General features: G+C 53.9%; 6 protein-coding genes across 6 annotated transcripts; 1 reads left to right on the top strand and 5 right to left on the bottom strand.

Moving 5' to 3' along the window:
• Nucleotides 1-411: 411 nt before the first annotated feature.
• Nucleotides 412-4,562, bottom strand: RHO25_008212 (uncharacterized protein; the record flags this gene model as incomplete). Its single annotated transcript, XM_023600354.2, has 2 exons — nt 412-3,901; nt 4,438-4,562. 2 exons carry the CDS (start codon nt 4,560-4,562, stop codon nt 412-414), a joined length of 3,615 nt encoding a protein of 1,204 aa, XP_023448597.1.
• Nucleotides 4,563-5,458: 896 nt separating this feature from the next.
• Nucleotides 5,459-5,965, bottom strand: RHO25_008211 (uncharacterized protein; the record flags this gene model as incomplete). Its single annotated transcript, XM_023600353.2, has 3 exons — nt 5,459-5,622; nt 5,682-5,888; nt 5,950-5,965. 3 exons carry the CDS (start codon nt 5,963-5,965, stop codon nt 5,459-5,461), a joined length of 387 nt encoding a protein of 128 aa, XP_023448596.1.
• A 655-nt stretch (nt 5,966-6,620) lies between these two features.
• On the top strand, nt 6,621-7,586 carry RHO25_008210 (uncharacterized protein; the record flags this gene model as incomplete). Its single annotated transcript, XM_023600352.2, has 1 exon — nt 6,621-7,586. The coding sequence occupies one exon, from the start codon at nt 6,621-6,623 to the stop codon at nt 7,584-7,586; it is 966 nt and encodes a 321-aa protein (XP_023449687.1).
• Nucleotides 7,587-8,123: 537 nt separating this feature from the next.
• Nucleotides 8,124-8,668, bottom strand: RHO25_008209 (uncharacterized protein; the record flags this gene model as incomplete). Its single annotated transcript, XM_023600351.2, has 2 exons — nt 8,124-8,205; nt 8,262-8,668. The coding sequence occupies 2 exons, from the start codon at nt 8,666-8,668 to the stop codon at nt 8,124-8,126; spliced, it is 489 nt and encodes a 162-aa protein (XP_023448791.1).
• Nucleotides 8,669-12,302: 3,634 nt separating this feature from the next.
• Nucleotides 12,303-13,928, bottom strand: RHO25_008208 (uncharacterized protein; the record flags this gene model as incomplete). The annotated part of the gene is made up of 3 exons (XM_023600350.2): nt 12,303-13,203; nt 13,269-13,513; nt 13,569-13,928. 3 exons carry the CDS (start codon nt 13,926-13,928, stop codon nt 12,303-12,305), a joined length of 1,506 nt encoding a protein of 501 aa, XP_023449693.1.
• A 405-nt stretch (nt 13,929-14,333) lies between these two features.
• RHO25_008207 (uncharacterized protein) lies at nt 14,334-16,199 on the bottom strand (the record flags this gene model as incomplete). Its single annotated transcript, XM_023600349.1, has 7 exons — nt 14,334-14,678; nt 14,732-14,902; nt 14,952-15,029; nt 15,080-15,326; nt 15,379-15,562; nt 15,609-15,792; nt 15,852-16,199. The coding sequence occupies 7 exons, from the start codon at nt 16,197-16,199 to the stop codon at nt 14,334-14,336; spliced, it is 1,557 nt and encodes a 518-aa protein (XP_023449691.1).
• Between the last annotated feature and the right edge of the window lie 151 nt (nt 16,200-16,350).

Here is a 16,350-nt window from a genome sequence, read left to right as displayed (position 1 = left end):
ACCTCGAGTATCTCGTTGCGCGGAATGAACCTCGAAGTCCGCCACCCACACACACACATTACGACAACTCTGTCGTGAGAACGCCATGGAACGCACGCCGCATGGCTGGTTGCTGTGCCTTCTCAAAACCTCCTCCTCAGCCCATATAAACAAGTCTCCCAACGCCATTGCAAATGCTATACTTACGCAATTGTCTATCAGACAAATCCTCGCCATGCATTCCAAAGCAGTACATCTGTCAATGCCAGTCTCCATTTTGTTGCGGTCCAACGCTTTTTGCTCGTGCCATGAAACCGCGGTGTATCGTACAGGTAATCAATCAATCAATCGGGAATTCGTTGTAGAAAGCACGTGCCGTGAACCTCGTCGCGGTCGGCTTTGCCTTGTGTCGACAGTGGTCTTACCAAATGTCTACTTTGGTGTGCCATCTGTCAAGATCTTGGCGATCTTTGCAGCGTCATCCTGGTCGGGAGTGCTGAACATCCACTGGCCTGGTCCAGGTGGGTTGGTGTGTAGGTGGTCGACAAACATGGAAGCGACGATCATGGTTGCCTTCTTAGGGTGTACCTTGAATGTAGCTTCTTTGTTGGCGAAGTGGTTGAGGACCGTTCTGCCAGCACCAGTGCGCGAGAGCATACGGATCTTGCCGGTGCTCTTGTCCTTGAGTATGAAGAATCTGCCTCGCGTCTTCGGCTTCCATATCTGCTTGCCGCTTTCTTCATCCTTCTCCATCTTGGAAGTGCGAACATCTTCGACTTCGAGTAACACGTCGTTAGCCTCACGCTCCGCTGGCTGAAGGTCATTGATCTCGTCTGATGCCTGTGGCTGGTTGGGCTCGTCGCTGGGCTCTCCATCGTCTGCTGCTGCCTTGTCGCCGTTCGTGGTAGTAGCAGCTTCGCCATCAGTGGTAGCTCCCGGAGTAGTGGCACGCGACGCGTCGAGCGATGTGGCAGGGGCGGACAACTTGCTGCTGGCATCATTGGCAGTGGACGAGCCAAACAGATTGCCAAATTTCGGTGGAGCAGCGGCTGGCGTGGTAGTGGCGCCGATGTTGAATTTCAGTGGCGACTCAGGCTTCCAGGTCTTGTCGCCAGTGCCTTGAGCCTTCTCTGCTGCCTCAGCTGTCGCAGGCTTGGGCGTTGCAGCTCCGATCGAGAAGGATGGTGCTTTCTTGGCGGCCTCCTCAAACTTGCGTCGCTTCTCTTCCTGTTCAGCCTTGTCACGCTGCGCCCATTGCTCTTCTGTCTCCTCATCGCTGTCAAAGTCGTTGTCTTTGCGCTTCTGACGGTCTGCCTCTTCTTGCTTCTTTGCCAATGCGCCGAAAGAGGAGAGGAAGCTACTGCCAGCACTGCCAGCGGGCATGGTGGGCTTGAAACCCCCGGTGGTAGCAGGAGTCGAAGCTGATGCGTTGCCGAAAGTTGGCTTGAAGCCACCAGTTGCTGGAGTGGCACTGGGAGTCGCCCCAGATGCGGAGAACAATGATTTCGTAGCCGGAGTGAAGCCAGAAGACGACGTAGACTTCGCAGCATCAGATGCGGCAGGCTTGTCAAGAGTCGACGCGAAAAGCTTGGCTGTATTGCTTGCGGTGTCTGGAAGCTTTGGATATAAAGGAGTCTCGTTTGGCTTGCTTCGCTTCTCTGTTGCAGGCACTCGCTCGTCGATATCTTCTTCAAAGAGGCGCTTCTTTGAAGGTGCTGTGGCTGGGACCTGGGTGATCGAGGATGAAGCTGGAGCGGCCTTTGGTGTCTGTGCAAACAGAGCTGAATGTGATGGTGCTGCGTTTGAGGCCGTGGTCGTAGACTTGGCAGGACCAGTAGCAAATGCACCGCTCTTGGGCGCAAAAGAGGGCGGGACCGTTGGCGTGGGATTGAGCTCGGCGTCTAAAGGAGCTGGTCGACCAGCGATCTGCGCGGCCATCTGCAATGCATATCTGTAGATGGGACTCCAGTCGACGTCTGGCCGCTGATTTCTCAGGTGAGCGAGCACGCCCTCATTGAGAGCCTTCATGCTCGCCTGTTGCGAGTCTGACAATTTCGAAGGCGCAGTGTTGGTACTCGAGCTCGTAGATGCAGAGTTGGCAGGTGGCGCTGTTGTGCGTGCAACAGGTGCTGTAGCTGGTGGAGCCTTGAAGAGCGCTGTTGGTACTGAAGGCGCCGTCGCTGGTGTCGAAGGCGCTGCGGTCGATGGCGCGAAAATGTTCTTTGGCGGCGCGGCTTTGGGGGTTTCATCCTCGGCGGGCGTCAACGGCTTCTGGAAGAGCGAAGGAGTGGCGGCTGGTGTGGATGTCGCAGCTGGTGTCGCAGCAGGGAAGAGTGACTTCACAGTGGACGTCGATGCCGGCGTTGCGCTGAATAGTGGAGCCTTTGGCGTCTCTTCGGGCGCCGGCTTGTTGATGCGGTCGAAGAGTGAGCGAGGGGGTTGTGTTGCGGGCGTGCTTGACACCGCCGGTGTGGCAGCAGGTGTCGAACTGGGGAACAACGACTTTTGAGGGGTAGCGCCAATCGTGCTCGTGTTCGCATCTTTCTGACCAGCGGTGCTGCCAAAAAGAGAGGGTGTCTGCGAGGATGCCGCAAAGATGTTTGACGCGGGCTTTGGAGTCTGCTGCGACTGACCTAGGTTGCCAAAGATGTTCATCGGTGCTGCTTGCTTCTCGGCGTCTTTCTCTGGGCTTGCGGTCTGATTCTCATCGTCGTCGTCTTCGCCACGATAGACCTGCGATGGGTCTGCAGAGGAGAAGTTGATCTTCAAGCTGCTCGTGTCCTTCTTTGGGAGGTTGTCAAATATGCTCGCGCCGCTCTTGTTAGGTTCAGTCGTGGCAGGCTTTGAGCCAAACAGCCCAGTGTTTGATGCAGCTGCATTGCTCGATGGGTCGGAGCCAAAAAGTCCAGTGCCTGGCGCAGTCGTGCTGCTCGATGGGTTGGCGCCAAAAAGTCCAGTGCCTGGTGCAGTGCTGCCTGCTGTGGTCGAACCAAAAAGTCCTGTGGACGGCGCTGCGGCCTGCGAAGAGGGTGGCTGACCAAACATATTGGTGGTCGCCGCGGTCTTCGGCGTCTGCTCCGGAGCTTGTGTAGCTGGAAATAGCGATTTGCTGCTTTCCGCCGATTTTTGTTGCCCAAAACCATTAAAGCCGTTGAAAGGATTTGTAGGCTGAGCATTGGTGTCTGATGCTTTCTGCCCGAACAAGTCGCTGGCCGGCTTGTCGTTCTGCTCTGGTGCTTTTTGTCCAAAGAGACCGCCAAATGCTGGTGTACTTGCTCTGCTGCTGCCGTTCTCTTGTGTTTGCTGTCCGAAGCCATTGAAGCTACCGGGCGCAGGCGTACCATTCTCTTGAGGCTTCTGGCCGAAGCCGGGGAATGTATTTGATGACTGGTTGTTGTTCTCCTGCTGCTTGCCGAAAGCGTTAAAGGCGTTGACATTCATGCCTGCACCGCCTTGATTGCTCGGCTGCGACGCGTTGCTAAAACCACCAAAGCTCGTTGCAGGAGTCGTCGTGCCGTTCTGCTGAGATGGCTGACTCTGAGTCTGCCCAAATCCACCGAAGCTCGGCGTGCTGTTTTGCTGCGATGGTTGGTTGAAGAGCGATGTCGAGGCGTTGAACCCGTTCTGCTGTGGTTGTGTTTGCGGTGTCGGAGCCCCAAAACCGCCGAATGTGGGCGCTGATGATTGCGAGAAGAGGTTGTTCGCACCGTTTTGTTGCGGTGGATTCGCGGAAGCCGGCGTGGACTGGCCAAACTGGTATGCGGTGCCGTTCGACTGTTGGGGCTGGCTTGCAGTGAAATTGAAGCTTGTCGATGTGAACGGGTTCGCTGTCGGCGCATTGAATGGGTTGACCTGTGGCTGCACTGCCGGAGAGTCGCTACGACCACGCTCCGAGCCCGCGCGAGCTTTTGGCTTCAACAGCCTATAGAGGTCAGTATCAAGATACACCGGACAATACTGCTCAACATCGAATTCTGCGCCTCGGGGACCGTTCGGACCAAAGACTTGGAGAAGTGAGAATGCCTTGGCGAGGTCATCTCCGTCCTTCAACCATTCTCTCTCCGCTCGCGTGGGAGGCGGGGCGGTGCCATGGACAACACCATTCATCCAGAAGGGAACGACTCCGTTCCTCATGTTGAGGAGGTAGGTAAACTGCAGACCAGCTGCAGACGGGATGGCTTTGTGGTGTTTTGTAAGGCGGAGAAAGGAATCGTACAGTCGTGAGTGGAAATCGCTCGAATGGCGGAGGTGGGCGAGGATATCTCCATCTCAACGATAGCATCCTGAAAATGCTATTGTGATGAAGGCTAACCCACCTCCAGCCACTCTCGCGCATTGTCACTGACAATAGTTTCCAAAAATCTCGCGCACCACAGAGCCAACCCATATCCAACCCATGCAGCGACAATACTTCGCGCGAAACCAGAGAAACAATAGCAACAATAGGAAAAAACTCACTTTCTTCTCGCCAGCTGCGCCGCAGTGGCCTGTGTGGGCTTGTCGGCCCCTTCCATGTCTGCTCCTGATGCTCCGCCGTAGCGTTCTTCGTCGCCGCCCCAGTTCCCAGCGCCCCGCTTGCTCATAGTATGCGCGCGTCCGCGGCGCGACTCGACGGGTGTGGGACTTGCGCGATGCGAGGTGATGAGGTTTATGCGGGTTCGATGCAGTTATGCGCAATCTTCTCGAGTATCGTCACCGTGTCGTGTTCGGAGTCGTGGTATGTACAATCGCGGTCGCACTGAAGTCGATGTGAAGAGGAGGGTGTGCCATGCGCGGGTGAAAGATGTTGAACGCGCTCGGAGAGGTGTGGCGGACGCGTTGTTGTGCGGCGGTGCAGTGCTCAAATGTTGGAAGTGAAGTTGAAGAGTCGCCCGCAAAGTCCGTTCCTCGCCAAACACAGAAAGGAAGGAAGTTCAAATCAGCCGGGCGCACGGCCGTTCACTTCAGACGCCCGTACACGTGATTGGCTCGAAAAATGCCGAGGACAAGCTCTATGCAATGCCAACACACGCGTCTCTCAGGTAAGATGGCGAGCAGAAGGAACGTCTTGGTGACAATGCAAGTTGCACGCGTCAGTAGTGATGCGCCCAGTCGAAGCACAGGCGCGAAAGATCTGCTAGTCGTGAAGGTCGCGTTGAAGGTCGCGTGCGATCCGCATCCGCGTTTCAGCATGTGAAACGGTCGTGCATTGAGCGGCCAACAGGTGCTGCTGGGGTCGTGAACAAATTCAAGCCGCTTTGTAATGAGAAGGCAGCTTGCGAGCAGAGTGGGCGCTGTAGATGGCAAAGGTACATCTGTGGGCTGAGTCGTGCTACTGAGACAAGATGGAGACAAGGTGAGCTCACGGCGGCATGGAAAGCAGCTTACGGAAACATAATGTCTCTTTCGAAATACATGTCGCAGCATGTCGCGCGGACTGCTTTGCGAGATAGGTGTATCATTTACGTGTCCCAAAAACGCCATCCCATTATTTCAGCATCTAGAGCTTCGCCTTGTTCTGAGCCTTCTTGAGAATAGGCTCCATCTTGGTGGCCTTCATGACCGCTCCCTTGACCTTCAGCTTGCCGCTCATGAACAGCTTTTGTGCGTTGGCCTTGCCTGAGACGAGCTTGCCAAAGTTCTCGTCGGAGAGATTGAGTGTGACTGCAGCCCATGTCAGTGTCCGTCCAGATCTTCAGAGCGAGGGATCCAATTGTGCTCACCATCAGCCTTCTTCCCGCTTGGAGCAAGTCCTTCGCCAACGTTTCCGCTCTCCTTCAAGTCAAGATGCCATGCCTTCTCTTTTCCTTGTGCGTTCTTCAGGTTGAAAGCGAAGATGGCGTTGCCTTGCTTGACTGCGTCCTTCTTCTCCTTTGGGTCGGAAAGGGCGGCTGCGATGGCATCGAATGCCTTGGAGGAGGGGAATGCATCTGTCAAGCCCTTCAGTATATGCGGCCTGCAGTTGGATCCCTGGAAGGAGCTGCAACATACCGTCCTTGAGACCCATTTTGTTAGTTGTTGTGGTAGAGAAGTTACTGTTAGGCGGATGCTGGAGCTGCTTTAGTAGCAAACAATGAACAGTCTTTGACGAAAATGGACAGGAGAAATGCTGAAATCTATGGGAATGATGCGGACACCGACGCTTATTTCAAGCATATGAACCTCCCGCACATGACTTCACTCGTACAGAGATGCCGCGGCTCGATCGCAAACCTTGTCCTGAGTGTCTGGGGAAGTCCCGGAAGTTCGCATGTGAAGGCGACTCCTCGCGCTTCACTAGTCGCACCGCCCCAGACTTTCTCGTTCTCGGTTCACGGCGACTGCCCTACAGTGTTCGTCGTGTCTTCTGGCAGAGCGGCAGCATAGCGAAGAAATGTTTCGGACTTTGCGAGAAGCAAGACGATGATCTGTGTAGAAGGAAGAGAAGACTCTTGTGGAGCTCCGAGAATCGGAGCAAGACCTTCAAAAGAACATGCCTGCAAGGTGCTGCGCCAGATGAGGTCAAACGGAGATAAGTAACGAAAAGTAGGCCAATGCAATAGTGACGAATTGTCACAGAGACACGCAACAGAACAAGTATAAAACAACCAAACCACGCATTCTGAAACTGCAAAGATATACCCACCAACCCGGAACCAAATCTGCAACACAACCGTACCAACATGGCCGCACACCAGACATTGCTGGCAGGTCACGCCACCAACGAAGACAAGAAACCCACAGGCATCTCAGGCGCTGCGCGTCTGCGACAAATGCTATCCGATCCGAGCAAAACAGTCGTGGCACCCGGGGTCTACGATGGGATCACCGCTCGCCTTGCTCTCTCAGCCGGCTTCGAATGTCTCTACATGACTGGCGCGGGGACATCAATGTCACGGCTCGGAATGGCGGACTTGGGCATGGCTACATTCCACGACATGCACCAAAATGCGGCCATGATTGCGTCCATTGACCCGACAGTTCCAGTAATTGCTGATGCGGACACTGGTTATGGAGGTCCCATCAATATCGCAAGGACAGTGCAGAGTTATGCGAGATCTGGCGTTGCGGGGCTGCATATTGAAGATCAGGTGCAAGAAAAGCGATGCGGGCATCTGAGCGGAAAGCTCCTTGTGAGCCGGGAGGTGTACTATAATCGCCTTAGAGCAGCATGCAAGGCGAGGGATGAGTCCCGTGATGACATTGTGATTATTGCACGAACGGATGCGCGAGCTGGTAAGGACACAGAAGGGAATGGAGGTTTTGAGGAAGCAATTGAGCGTTTGACCGAGGCGGTCAAGATTGGTGTTGATGGACTTTTCTTTGAGGCTATACAAGACCTGGACGAAGCCAAGCAGGTCATTGAGCGTCTGCCTAAGGTTCCAGTGCTGCTAAATATGGTACAAGGTGGTAGGACGCCGCAGGTCAGCAATGACGAAGCGAACAAGATGGGCTTCCGAATCGTCATCTGGCCGTGCTTGGGCATGGAAGCTGTCGTGCCGGCGATGAGAAAAGCACTTCACTCGCTAAAAGAGACTGGGCAGCCGCCGGTGGATCAGAAGATGGGACCTGCTGCGCTCTTTGAAACGTGCGGACTCAAGGAGTTGATGGCTTTTGACGAGAGTGTAGGTGGCAAAGCCTACGCGTAGGATAGGTGAATTTAGCAGATTCCCTCCACGCCTTATCCTCCTCTACCTATTGCCCATTCCTCCCTTCCCTTAAACCTGCAGTGGGGTTGTCCCACCTCCGTTTTGGTCATTACTCCGGGTCGATGGCTTCTCACAAGGCTGGCGAATGCTCCAGGAGATCAGTCGCCACCGCCTTGAAAGAAAGACGTGCCAAATAGAACCTCGATCCTTCGGCAGAAATATTTGGCGCTTGAACGCTTCATTGCCGTGCAGCTGCAGTAGTGTCCGGCGGGGCAGAGTGTGCTGGTGTACATTCCAGCTTAAATAGTGCGCTCGGTGAGTAAGATGCGCCAATCTGCTGAGATGGTGTTGTGGTGATGCACTTGAGTGCTCCGACGTGTAAAACGCCTCATGCGCCGTCGATGTAACCGCCGATTAAGCGATTGTGATGCAATTTCCCTTTCCGATGTCGTCGAATCGACGTTCCACGCTATGCTGAATGCTGCGAACTCCGGTGCAGCTAGAGATAGATGTTGTTACAATGCAATGCGATGATGCTCACGCCCGTCCTTTGCCCTTTTTGGACTTCGGGGGCGCCGATGATGTGATTTTGGATGTTTGCATGAGCTCGCCGATGTATCTATGACCGGGTCAGTATACTTGGGATATCTGTGGGCGTCACTGCGCAGCACGTACGATTGCAGGAATTTGTTTCCTCCTTCGAGCTTTTCATGTTCGCTCTTGACCGCCTCCACACGATCCACGATGGCCTGCAAACTCATTTGCAGCAGCTTGGCCTGCTCGATAAGATCTTTGCGCGCTTCCTCGCTCAGCTTGTCGACCTCTTCGCTATTCCGCCGTGGCGACATGGTGCGCACATCGTTCTCGTCGAAGTCGGGCTCGACGACTGTGGTTGCAGACTCCCGTGATACGATCATGGTGCCACTACTTTTACGACTCCCGATCTTGGGTCGGCCTATTCGGGCAGCGGATATGGTGTCGTCCTCGCTGACGGCGGCGCTCGACTCGGGCGACGACATGGGCGAAGACACGCGGTCGGTGTTCAGCGACGGCTCGCCGATGGAGGGCAGGGCTGATGTCATAGCCAAATCCTGGCTGCGGTGTTGCTGGCAGCTCAGATGAGGTCCAATAGCGACATACACACTCGGGCGCGTGGCGGCAGGTGGTGAGCTTTCGCAGACGGTGTGCGTGTGCGTCGAAGTGAAGTGCGTGTGTGAGCTGCGAGCACGCAGGAGGCTTGCAGCAGGGTCCGCTATAGTAATTAAGGCGCACCCTCGTCAAGCGGCAAGAGGACGGGTGGGCTAGAGAAGTTGCGCCGAAACCAACACAGCGTGCTAGGCAGGATGGACACCTCCACTATGGAGCTACGGCTAGGGGAGCCTTGTGCACGACAAAAGTGATGACATATGTCCTGAACGCAAATCGGTTCAAGCTTATTGCAGGCGGGTCGGCGGATGGATCGTGCTTGCAGGCGCTGGTGATGAGGGACAGCCCACCGCCGTGCAGGATGCGAGGCGATGCGCTGCTTGATATTGCCGCCGCCCTCCTCCAGCGTCTCTCCCGCACCGCACTGCGAGGCTGCCACCCTGCGAGGACTCTCCTCCCATACTGCATCGTGCCCGCCATCGCCGCCGGCGTCTGTTGCGCCCCCGGCGCGCAGCCTCGGCGCGCGAGTCACGAGCGCCGTTTCACCTGGTCTGCTGCTACGTCATGCTCCAGGATTCCTCCACTGGCACATTTCCCATTCGTGAGGATCTTCATGAGGACTTCTGGCATTTTATGGCATGGGCCGATGATTCAGTCAGACTCGCTGCCGGCCGCTATTGATGAGTGACTAGCAACGTGCCTCCCACCGGCATGCACCACCATGATACTGCGCCGTTGCCTTGGGTTCGGCGCTTTGCCATTCGCTGCCAGTCGCCAGCACAGTCGACACACCCTCCGCGTGTGTGTGCAGCAAATCACGCGTGCCCGTCTTCTCGCGCCTGCTCGCGAGATGGACGAAAGTATGGGCACACACACCACAGACCCTGCATTTGCTGGGGTGGGACTGACTGCCTCTTCCCACTCGGCGCCGCGTGCTGGTATATGATCAGCTCTCCGATCGCCGCCCATCTTGCCCGAAGCGCTTCTCCCAGACCATATTTCCTGCCCGCCCGGGCGCTGATGACTGCAGATCTGGGACACAACGGCTCTGCAAAAGCTCGTCCTTCCACCCTGTTCCAGCGCCCGCTTCCATCTCCGACGGCCACGAAAATTCGCGGCACAACGTCCGGAGGCTGTCCATGCTGCGAGCTAAGCACAGCGCCTCTCCTTAGACGTCGGAATGTGAGACAAGCTTTGGCAGCACGTTGTTTTGCATCATCATTGCCCCCCAACTCACCGCATGGCACACTACCGCTCTATGAGCACTGTCCGCAAATCGCTGTCTGAACGAGAGAACCCAGCTGTCGGTTTCGCTGCACGGCTAGTTCGGCGCGAGGCCGCCCTTCTGCTAGATCATCACAACTGCGTCCTCGCACTGGTGGGAAGACCATAGCCGACCTCTGCAACTCCCTGGAGAGCTACCGACTGCGCTGATTCCAGCGTGATCTGCTTCACATGGGATGCATTCACCGCTCCTGCCTCCTGCCTGGTCGTGATATGAGCATGTCCGCCGTGGCGCCCAGCCTTGCGTGGTCCGCGATACCCGACAGCTATCAGTCGTCCTTATTACTTCCTACCTAAATTCGCGACTCGCTCCGCTACCTGTCATGTTTCAACGCCCTTCCCTCCACGCGATCCATCTCTCCCAGGGCTATGGCACTGACTGGAGCCATTAATCTCTGGAAGCCTATTCCTTTCCACGATCTACCTCAAGGTGCTGTGGACTTGTCATTGGCCGACATTATGCACGAACCCATGGCAGCGTTGCGGCTTATGCTCATACGATAGCAACGAGTAAACGTACGTGCGATACAGTTTATTGATCGAACTTTCAGATTAGCCTGATCGTGCCCGCTTTCAGATGTCCACCTAGTCGGTACACAGAGCTTTGAAAGAGAAAAAACTTCATCGCACGTACCCGGTCAGCCAACCTAGCATTTATCTGGCCGCATTACCGATTGAGGCAAGATGATTGCAGAATGTAGCGGTCATTCGATTGTGCTGAAGGGGTGGCTTTCACCAATCGTCCATGTCACTCCACCGGCAAGAGCAACTTTCTGTGCTACCCTGGTATGTCCCTATAAATGGTCATGCTCATTGGCTGCGAAACGCGTCCAACTACTGGGACTCCACGACGCCCATGCAGGAACCGTGAAGTAACTGAGTTCCTTCTCGCAAGGACTACCTCGTCGTGAGCCGTCGTACCACAGCTCCCCAAAAGTGGCTCACAAATGCCGACAAGACTCAGTGCGAGCAGGTCGCCTCGACAACAAGCTTGCCGAGCAGCGCTTGTTAGAGTCACAAAACCGAAGCAGCGGTGCCGAAGATCAAGCACAGAGCGAGGAAGTACACGATGATCTGGCAGCAAAAACCGTCTTGAGCATGACCACTTCATCATCATTCCTTTGCAGGCATTCCTTTCTCCGCTGCCGACGCTTGCCGACGGTATCGGCCTCTAGTCAAGGTTCAGCGGTATAAGAAAAAGTGACTACTCCAGATCATTCACAACCAGTCGCTGACGAGCATTTTGACGTAGCAATGATAGTGCCATTCGCCAACCGTGCATTCACAGCACTGTACGGAGTCAGAGCGCTGTTATACAACAGCGACGAGCGTACTGTCGGAACACCGGTATCCTTCCTCATCGCTCATGGCATACCATATAATTCGCGGCACGTCAGAGCGATGATCAATTACGATGATGACGACGCAACATCTCTTTTCGTAAGATGCGCCTCAGATCAAGCTAGTGACACTAGGCTACAGTATAGCATTAACCTCTGCATGGAGCGGCTCGACTGTGCCGAGTGTTACTGCGCTATACACTGTGCAATTGCTCGAACAGGAGATCTCGCCTCAAACTTGGCAGGCCTCTTTCTGGAACATCCAGATGTCTTCCAGAAGCACTTTTCTCGCAATCAAGCTTCTCATCTGCGGCCACCTTGTGTTGTCCACGGGCCATCGGACGATCTGGCTTCGTTGCACCGCCGTAACAAGCTGTTCCTAATAGATCGCCAGCTCGAACCTGTCGTTGTTCCGCATCTCATCTGGTATGCGATTACCAGATCAAGCATGATTGACATGAAATAATCATCGGATCGGTGGCCGTGTTCCCATATTTGCTTCTCTAATCGAGGTGCTCCGTGTTCAGAGGCAATGAATCATCACGCTCCTTGGTTAGCCATGTAGCACCGGCTTCAATAGTGGAGAGCTCTACAGCATTTGCTACTGCCAAGTCGTAAAACACAGATTCGAGCCTGGAATATCCTATCATGAGCCTAACACTGGCAGTGCGTCTTACTCTAACAATGGCTGTGCCAACTCTGTTGCGCAATGGCAAGGACTACTTGCCTAGGGCATATGCAGTTGATCGAGGTCGGCTTTACATGAGTTCGAGAGTATGAACGAGAAGTCTACGCAGGGAGCAAAGAGCGTCCATCGAAAAATATCGTCGTTGCATTCATTTATCATATCTATATGGTAAGACCGGCCAGGTGGTATTGCACGATGAAGACGCGAGCCGCGAAGAACAAATGCCACAAGTCTTGCACGCCTGCTGGCTTGCCACTTCTATGCCAAAGCCCCCATCGGGTCCCAAAGTGGAAGTACTTTTGGCTCCTGCTTCAGAACGTCCCTAACACTCTTGTCCAACACACTAGGGTCGACAACAGCCTGATACACAAATTCATCGAGCCACTTGTCCGACATGACAAAATATCCATCCGTACCAGCAGTCTCCGACCAGCTGTTCTCCACTCGCCAGCGGACAGGTTCGTTGTTCTCGTCTAGATGTACAGCAGTAAGCACCATGGCGTGTGTCATGGCGCTCTCGCCAGTGAGTAGTCGCTCGGCCTTGGACAGACCAAGTTTGACATTGAAGCCGAGTTCGTAGTCGACCAGATCAGTATCCATGATACCTGCGCGAGAATCAGATTGCTTGCCCACGTCAGAGCCGAAGAAGATGGGCAAGCCTTTCTTCAACATAGCCACGCAGGCCTTCTTGAGGGTATTGATGTCGACGTTGACGTATGTGATGGGTCTTCCATCCCAAACGTTGCCCAAATGATCGACTGTGAGAAGACGGTTGTATTCGTTTCGTGGATCGTTGACCAGAGAGATAAATCTCTTGACATGAGTGGTATCAGCGAACTCCTGGGGCGTCAGAGTTACTGTTTTGAAATTGTTGTTGGCATCGTAAAATTCCCAGGTAAACCTCTCATCCGTCGCAGGAGGAGGTCCAAGGCAAAGGGTGAGGATGCGAACAACGTCCTGCATCATCTTCTCTTTGGCTTCTGCAATTTTAGCTGAAGACGCCGAACGAGCCTTCAACGCGCGCAGGCGCAGACCATCTTCTCGCAGCTTTGTGGTCAACGTTCGGTCCATGATGGAACTGTTCTGGGCATTCCAAGAATCCGGGTAAAGAGTCTGAGGCACGATGCCGTACTTGCTGACCAGATTGACGATCATATCCCTAACATCGAGCAAACGTCAGCACGAGTCTCGCCAAATCTCTGGAAATGTCTTGCAATTGCATACCATTGTCCACCATCGCCTACAGGACTCGCATTCAAAGCACCAATGAGCCGACTGTCGACATCCTCATCAACTGTGTCCAAGATCGACTCCAAGAAGTAATTCGCCTTCTCCACTTTATCATGGAAGAAGAGATATGCCTGCGACAGCTCAAAGCTCTTAATATTGTATTTTTGCTGAATCGCAACTCGGAAAACATTCGTGGCAGCAAAGATCCAGCATCGTCCACTACTCCGTTGATTCGTCACCTAAACCGATCAGCACACACATCTACATCCACACAGCACCAAGTCCTTCTCCTACCGGCGAGCCCTCATGCGGGATTTTAACATTGAAATACTGTGTATCCCTGATCAAAGTCGAGGGCTTCTCCAAGATCGATGCTGGGTTATTCGCCGATAGAGCCGAAAGTCCGAGTCTGTTCTTGGGATCTTTGAGCACTTTGAGGACATAGTCGCGGGTCGCAGCTGCGTCTACATGTTCCGAGTTGCCATGAGAGGGGAAGATGATTCTTTCTACGGAGCTGCTGTGGGCGTGATCGATCTTCAGAGCATCGAACTTCTCGTCAAAGCTCTCTATGAGAGCTTCGCGTGGGACGCGTCGCTCACGATGAGGTGCAGTGCGGGCTTGAGGCACGACGGGGATGGATTCTGCGCTGCCCATGATGATTGTGAGGGACAAGATATCTCAGATAAGATGATGAATACTGGGTTGAATACTGGGTGCTAGATACGTAGGAGTAAGTGTAGGATGGCAGCTGACCGATACTATGAGATCCAGCATCTACAACCCGTGGCCATTAAGGTGGGGGCCTGCTTGATAACGCGATTGCCTCGTGCTCAGGCGTAGCGTGAACTTTAACAGCTTTGGGGAGGCACGGCGCGAGATGCCGGAACGCCCCCCGGTTGCCGAACGCTCTCTTCAGCTTGCTTCCAACTTGCATAGCTCATCTGATATTCTTGTTGTATAGCAATACGCAAGACGAAAAGGACGGAGATTGACGTGGAGAGGTTGATTGTACTGTTCGTCGATCGTACATTGTGTCCAAGACTTCGTACCATCAGGCCATCAGTATACATATCGGAATCCCTGTCCTCGACGTTCTCCCTCGGCAAGATTTACAGCTCCCTCGCTCTCAATCCGCTCAAGCTTCTTGTTCTCTTTGATATGCACCAGTCTCAAGATGAAAGCGAGCAGCGCCACAATCAAGCAAATTATGGCCGTAGAGGCGCCACCTGGAATATACCGTGGACCATCGCTTGCAGGGTACATGTATGCACCATATATTGTTGCAGCATTGCCCATGGTGTTACAAATCGCAATGGCCGCGGATCTTTTGACTGTTGGGCGGATGAATGAGTTGGCCACCCATGCCACGATGATGGTGAAGGCTGGCACGGCTCCAAGCGGCATCTGCAATTGTGATTAGTCCTCTTCACTGGAAACTATGCAGCATCAGAGCTTACCAAAAACATTGCGAAGAATCGGGCACCAGTGTTCAGAGTGCCAGTCACGATGGCATTTCCAACGCATGAGACTAAGAGCAGACAGATGATGTGGATATGTCGATCTCCAGTGCGAGCTGCTGTCCACGTCGTGATGACAGAGGCAAGAAAGGCCACGAACCAGACCGGTGCCTAGATGCTGTCAGTCACCTCAAAAGCAGCTGACGCGGTTTTCACATACCGTAATGAGCAGTGTCGCTATATTTCCAAAACCAAGAGTTTGGATGATCGAAGGGAAAAAGTATTGGAACGTCATGCTCTGTTCAAGGGGTCAGCAATCAGACTGGAAGCGAGTAGATCTCCACTGACCAGTGTTGACATGTGCTGGAGCAAGAGGAAGATGTATAGCCGGTAATCCAAGCAGGCCAGCTTCAGTCCAGTCCAGAGCGAGGTCGATTCGTTATCGTCGTCTTCACTGGCGTCGAGAGCCATGCGCCACTGGGAGAACGCCTTCTCTTCGGGTGTCAACCATTTTGTTGTTGCTGGAAAGTCGGGCAAGATGAATATACAGATGATGGCAAAAAACACAGTAATTGCACCCGAGATAATGAAGAGCCTGTAGGCCAAATTAGTCATGGCTCCCGTCTGCAAGACCTGATCACTCTTACCAACGCCATCCAGCGATGCCCAAGGCGCCTTCCATGTTGCCCAGCACTCCAGCTCCGATAAGGCCTCCAAACATGTTCGCGAGTGAAACTCCACTATAGAACCACGCGACTCTCGCAGTCAATTCTGCTCTGTTATACCAACAGCTCATCAAGAAAATTGCTCCAGGGAAGAATGGCGCCTCAGCTGAGAAGGTTTAGTACCTGAAATCTTGGACAAGTAGAACACTTACCTATTCCGAGGAAGATTCTAATAACAAGAAGTCCTGTAAAATTCTGCACCACTGCCGCTAGAGCACATATGATGCCCCAGACGGCCATGACAATGCCTAGGTACCACGAGGGCCGGACACGCGTGATGAGCAGATTACTGGGCAGTTGCATCGTCAAGTAGCCAACGAAGAGAATTGATGTTGCCTGTGAGCCGGTAAGAGATCAGTGAACACGCCTGGCCATCCGTCGCTGAATTTACCCACCAGGTTGAAGTCCGTCCCAGTCATGTTGAGATCTTCCTCTAGTGTCCCGAGGCGAGCTTGAGCGAGCGCAGATCTGTCGAGAAAATTGTTCAAATACATGATGACCAGCAGAGGCAACAGACGAATGTCGATTTTCCACACCAGCGCTTTTTCGAAAGATTTGCGCCATTCTGCATCTTTTGTTGCGAATTCTGTATAGAATGACTGCAGCTCAGCATTGTCGGTGGGCGGTACGGCTAGTGCTGTGGTCGCTGGATCCGGCTTCTCAGTGACAGTGCCATTGTATGATGGCACTGGACTTGTAGCCGGCTTTTCTGATATCTCTGCTTGCTCGTGGCGTGTGGTCATCTTTTCGAGAGTTGCGCGTATCCAAAAGAAAGGAGAGACGCGAACGGTCTTGGACGGTCGAAGTCTGATGTGATAGACCTACATTATATACGGCAAGGGCTAACAGAGGATGCATGTCGACATCGCGGGGTCCCCAGGTTTCTAGTGACGC

This window comes from Cercospora beticola, chromosome 5 (genome assembly GCF_033473495.1).
Source record: "Cercospora beticola chromosome 5, complete sequence".
NCBI lineage: Eukaryota > Fungi > Ascomycota > Dothideomycetes > Mycosphaerellales > Mycosphaerellaceae > Cercospora > Cercospora beticola.
Note: the sequence above shows the minus strand (reverse complement) of the source record. Positions and strands in the feature narration are given on the sequence as shown.